The 5,619-nt window shown below is 69.5% G+C and overlaps 2 protein-coding genes across 2 annotated transcripts; both read right to left on the bottom strand.

The window, feature by feature from the left end:
- Window positions 1-242: 242 nt before the first annotated feature.
- GP63-2 (GP63, leishmanolysin) lies at window positions 243-2,042 on the bottom strand (the record flags this gene model as incomplete). The annotated part of the gene is made up of 1 exon (XM_003392201.1): window positions 243-2,042. One exon carries the CDS (start codon window positions 2,040-2,042, stop codon window positions 243-245), a length of 1,800 nt encoding a protein of 599 aa, XP_003392249.1.
- A 1,247-nt stretch (window positions 2,043-3,289) lies between these two features.
- GP63-1 (GP63, leishmanolysin) lies at window positions 3,290-5,089 on the bottom strand (the record flags this gene model as incomplete). Its single annotated transcript, XM_001463662.2, has 1 exon — window positions 3,290-5,089. One exon carries the CDS (start codon window positions 5,087-5,089, stop codon window positions 3,290-3,292), a length of 1,800 nt encoding a protein of 599 aa, XP_001463699.2.
- Window positions 5,090-5,619: the final 530 nt, after the last annotated feature.

The following is a 5,619-nucleotide window of genomic DNA, read 5'->3' as shown; positions in this document are numbered from 1 at the left end:
ACTTCTCTCTCAGCGCACAGGCACCGTGCGCAGCGGGGAGCGGGGTGGGGTGGCGGGAGAGAGGAGGGGGAGAGGGCAGGCGAGGGTCGGCGAGGACCGGCCCGGTGCAGCGGCGCAGCGAAGCAAGCGTAGAACAGGCGAGGAGATGAAAGGACAGCGTGGAGCTCTTCCGAGAGACAACGAGAGGGAGGGAGGGAGGGGGGAGCAGGGGACACGCCATCAGCACCCGTCCTATCCACCGTCTAGAGCGCCACGGCCAGCAGCGCGGCCACCAGCAGCGCCGTCGCCGCGGCGCGCGGACCACGGCGACCAGCCGCGGCGTTGCCGCCGTCCTTGGCAGCCTGCACGTTGCCCTGGCACACCTCCACGTACGGCGGGCACGTGATGTAGCCGCCCTCCTCGAAGGCGCTGCTCACGGTGCTCAGCTCAACTCTGAGGCCCGGCGTGCAGTTGGCGTAGCCGCTGCCGCCGTGCACCTGCACGCTGTACGTGCGCGTGGCCGTGTCGCACCGCACGTTGGCGCACAGTCCGGCGTACGACTTGATTATGCCGTGACTCGTCTTCGGCCTGAAGGCGCCATCGATGCAGCGCGCCGCGTCGGAGAAGACGTTGAAGCCTTTGAATGGTGCGCCCGCTTCAGACGCACGCTGTGCGCAGCTGCCATCACCGTAGGGCTCCACGACAGGGCAGCAGTCCATGAAGGCGGAGATGCCGGCGAGGGACGGGTCCGTGAAGTACTGCCAGTACGGCGGAAGGTCCGGGTGACGGGTAACACCGCACTTTCCAAGGCTGAGACGACTGGTGGGGCAGCGCATAGTCACCTCGTTCTCATTGCAGAACATCGCCGGCCACTTCGTGATGTTCCGCTCCATGCACTTCTCGCTGAGGAAGGCGCAGCCGGCGTTCCGGCCCCACGGCATCACCTCGGCCTTGCTGAAGTCCGCCTGGTAGAAGCCGAGGTCCTGGAAGATGGCCATGGTCAGGGCGCTGTAGTACCCGGCAGCTGCGGCAGGCGCCATGAGCTCGTCCTGCGCGTTGCGCATCTTGATGTGCGACCCGGCGGAGCCCGCACCGCCCTGGTCCTCGATCTCCAGATACTCCAAGGTGTCGCAGCCGTACTGCTCGCGCGCCTTCGCCACCGCCGTGCTGCTGTTGATCACGGGAACATCGAAGTCCTTGTGCCGAACGTTCGAAATGCTCTCCAGGATGCGGGCGCCTTCGAAGAAGCCGACGCTGAAGCCGAGCGCGTGCGCCATCTCGTGCGTGACGACACGCGTCACCAGCTGGTCGTACCGCGACGCAATGTTCGCCGCGGGGATGTTGATGACGCCCACGGCTGGATGGCCGTCAGAGAACACCTGGCAGGTCGTGGCCCACGCCAGCACACCCTCCTCGCTCGGCACGGAGGCGACGTACATCACGAAGTCGGTGTTGCTCAGGCCATCGGTGATGTGCGCCGGCGGCACCTTGAAGTCGCTGCACACATCGTCGCCCATGCCCGTCACCTTCCACTTGTCCTGCACCTGCCGCACCTTCAGCCGCTCCGTGTGCAGCTGCAGCGCCTGCGGGATGAGGTGCTTGACCAGGATGTCGCGCTTCTCGTCGGTGAGGATGTCCTCGGCGGTGCATATGTCGACGCCGCCAAGTCGCCTCTTGATGTGCTGCCCGACGCGAGCGCAGTGGTAGGCGGGGTCGGTGAGGTCCTCGGTGGAGACGGCGATGCGCAGCGCGCCCCAGTTCGCGGCGCGCACGACTGTGGGCGCGCTGCCCGGCCGGCGATCGGCGGCGGCCGCGGTGTCGAGAGTAACGTACGGCAGGCCCACCGCGGACACGGCGCCGGGGGCCGTGTGGTGGCGCGCCACCGACTGCCGCACGCGTGCCTGCATCGCGTCGTGGATGCAGCGGTGCTGCACCGCACCGGCGTGTGCCCACGCGGCCGCGGTGCCGACAGCAGCGATGACTGCGGCGCCGGCAGCCGCGAGGCGCACCAGGCGCGCGGCGACGCTGCGGTGCCGGTGCGTGCTGCTGCTGTCGACGGACATGGCTCTGCAGGCGCGGGGGCGCTGTGGGCAGTGGGGTGTGGTGGCGAGGGCGAGGGCGAGGGCTTGTGCACGGCGGTGTGCGCGTGCGTGTGGGCGGGGGAGAGGGGGGTGTAGCGGGATCGGATGCGTTGGCGGATCTGGGGAGGGAGGGGACAGGGAGAAGGCAAGGGAGGGTGCGAGGGGAGGTGGTGAGGGAGGGAGAGCGGAGAGCACGTCGGTGCTGGTGCGGGGAGGGGGGAGGACGATGGGGACGTGAGTGCGTTGGTCTGTTGGCGTGCTCACGGGTGCCTCCGTGGTGGCGCGGGGAGGGGCGCCGCAGCGAGGGGGGACGGCACCCCGCCACTCGCCGCACCAGACACGCACCGCGCGGCGCCGCGGGTCGCTCGGGGAGGCGGAGCGACAGAAGCGAGGAGAGGTGGAGGAGAGGGAGTCCAGGGCACGGCACAGCACAGAGGCGGGGGCGCGGGGCCGGAGGGCCGGGGTGGGGGAGGTACCTCGGTGGTCGTGCCGACGACGTGCACCTAGTGCGGCGGCATGCGAAGGTGGGAGGAGACGGTGGGTGGGCGACGGCTCTGCGCTGCGCGGGCGCTGGCGGGAGACTCTCCCGGCCGACCTGCACGCCGTCCGCGCGCAGAGGCCGCCACCGCTCCCACAACGCGGCGCGCCCTGCTACAAGAGGAAACAGAAAAAGCGAGAAGAGACACGCACGAATGGGGGAGAGGGGGTGGGGTGGGGTGGCGCTGACCGCGCCGGAGCGCCGGGTGGGCGGTGACTGCGGAGCTCACGCTGGCGCCGGGGAGTCCGAGGACAGGGAAACAGAGCGAAAGGAGGAGAGAGAAGGCAGACACACCGCGCACGCACCCGCGGATGCCGCGGATGGCCGCCAGCGGGTGGGGGTGTGCGGGTGCCGCAGGGAACAAATAGAAGACAAATAAGGAAGTGAAAGAAGGCATGCGCACCCGCGCACGACACCCCCTCCCTCCCTCAGCTCCCGCGCGCTGCTGCACCTCTCTCCAAGCGCACAGGCACCGTGCGCAGCGGGGAGCGGGGTGGGGTGGCGGGAGAGAGGAGGGGGAGAGGGCAGGCGAGGGTCGGCGAGGACCGGCCCGGTGCAGCGGCGCAGCGAAGCAAGCGTAGAACAGGCGAGGAGATGAAAGGACAGCGTGGAGCTCTTCCGAGAGACAACGAGAGGGAGGGAGGGAGGGGGGAGCAGGGGACACGCCATCAGCACCCGTCCTATCCACCGTCTAGAGCGCCACGGCCAGCAGCGCGGCCACCAGCAGCGCCGTCGCCGCGGCGCGCGGACCACGGCGACCAGCCGCGGCGTTGCCGCCGTCCTTGGCAGCCTGCACGTTGCCCTGGCACACCTCCACGTACGGCGGGCACGTGATGTAGCCGCCCTCCTCGAAGGCGCTGCTCACGGTGCTCAGCTCAACTCTGAGGCCCGGCGTGCAGTTGGCGTAGCCGCTGCCGCCGTGCACCTGCACGCTGTACGTGCGCGTGGCCGTGTCGCACCGCACGTTGGCGCACAGTCCGGCGTACGACTTGATTATGCCGTGACTCGTCTTCGGCCTGAAGGCGCCATCGATGCAGCGCGCCGCGTCGGAGAAGACGTTGAAGCCTTTGAATGGTGCGCCCGCTTCAGACGCACGCTGTGCGCAGCTGCCATCACCGTAGGGCTCCACGACAGGGCAGCAGTCCATGAAGGCGGAGATGCCGGCGAGGGACGGGTCCGTGAAGTACTGCCAGTACGGCGGAAGGTCCGGGTGACGGGTAACACCGCACTTTCCAAGGCTGAGACGACTGGTGGGGCAGCGCATAGTCACCTCGTTCTCATTGCAGAACATCGCCGGCCACTTCGTGATGTTCCGCTCCATGCACTTCTCGCTGAGGAAGGCGCAGCCGGCGTTCCGGCCCCACGGCATCACCTCGGCCTTGCTGAAGTCCGCCTGGTAGAAGCCGAGGTCCTGGAAGATGGCCATGGTCAGGGCGCTGTAGTACCCGGCAGCTGCGGCAGGCGCCATGAGCTCGTCCTGCGCGTTGCGCATCTTGATGTGCGACCCGGCGGAGCCCGCACCGCCCTGGTCCTCGATCTCCAGATACTCCAAGGTGTCGCAGCCGTACTGCTCGCGCGCCTTCGCCACCGCCGTGCTGCTGTTGATCACGGGAACATCGAAGTCCTTGTGCCGAACGTTCGAAATGCTCTCCAGGATGCGGGCGCCTTCGAAGAAGCCGACGCTGAAGCCGAGCGCGTGCGCCATCTCGTGCGTGACGACACGCGTCACCAGCTGGTCGTACCGCGACGCAATGTTCGCCGCGGGGATGTTGATGACGCCCACGGCTGGATGGCCGTCAGAGAACACCTGGCAGGTCGTGGCCCACGCCAGCACACCCTCCTCGCTCGGCACGGAGGCGACGTACATCACGAAGTCGGTGTTGCTCAGGCCATCGGTGATGTGCGCCGGCGGCACCTTGAAGTCGCTGCACACATCGTCGCCCATGCCCGTCACCTTCCACTTGTCCTGCACCTGCCGCACCTTCAGCCGCTCCGTGTGCAGCTGCAGCGCCTGCGGGATGAGGTGCTTGACCAGGATGTCGCGCTTCTCGTCGGTGAGGATGTCCTCGGCCGTGCATATGTCGACGCCGCCAAGTCGCCTCTTGATGTGCTGCCCGACGCGAGCGCAGTGGTAGGCGGGGTCGGTGAGGTCCTCGGTGGAGACGGCGATGCGCAGCGCGCCCCAGTTCGCGGCGCGCACGACTGTGGGCGCGCTGCCCGGCCGGCGATCGGCGGCGGCCGCGGTGTCGAGAGTAACGTACGGCAGGCCCACCGCGGACACGGCGCCGGGGGCCGTGTGGTGGCGCGCCACCGACTGCCGCACGCGTGCCTGCATCGCGTCGTGGATGCAGCGGTGCTGCACCGCACCGGCGTGTGCCCACGCGGCCGCGGTGCCGACAGCAGCGATGACTGCGGCGCCGGCAGCCGCGAGGCGCACCAGGCGCGCGGCGACGCTGCGGGTGCGGTGCGTGCTGCTGCTGTCGACGGACATGGCTCTGCAGGCGCGGGGGCGCTGTGGGGCAGGGGGTGTGGTGGCGAGGGCGAGGGCGAGGGCTTGTGCACGGCGGTGTGCGCGTGCGTGTGGGCGGGGGAGAGGGGGGTTGTAGGGGATCGGATGCGTTGGCGGATCTGGGGAGGGAGGGGACAGGGAGAAGGCAAGGGAGGGTGCGAGGGGAGGTGGTGAGGGAGGGAGAGCGGAGAGCACGTCGGTGCTGGTGCGGGGAGGGGGGAGGACGATGGGGACGTGAGTGCGTTGGTTCTTTTGCGGTGTCACGGGGTGCTCCGTTGTGGCGCGGGGAGGGGGCGCGCAGCCGGGGGGGGAGGCACCCCGACACTCGCCGCAACAGACACGCACCGCGCGGGCGCCGCGGTCGCCTCGGGGAGGCGGAGCGAAGAAGCGAGGGAGAGTGGAGGGAGGGGAGTCCAGGGCACGGCACAGCACAGAGGCGGGGGCGCGGGGCCGGAGGGCCGGGGTGGGGGAGGTACCTCGGTGGTCGTGCCGACGACGTGCACCTAGTGCGG

Source organism: Leishmania infantum, chromosome 10, assembly GCF_000002875.2.
Source record: "Leishmania infantum JPCM5 genome chromosome 10".
In the NCBI taxonomy this organism is placed as follows: Eukaryota; Euglenozoa; class Kinetoplastea; order Trypanosomatida; family Trypanosomatidae; genus Leishmania; species Leishmania infantum.
The sequence above is the reverse complement of the archived record's forward strand: the minus strand, read 5'-3'. Positions and strand labels throughout refer to the sequence as shown.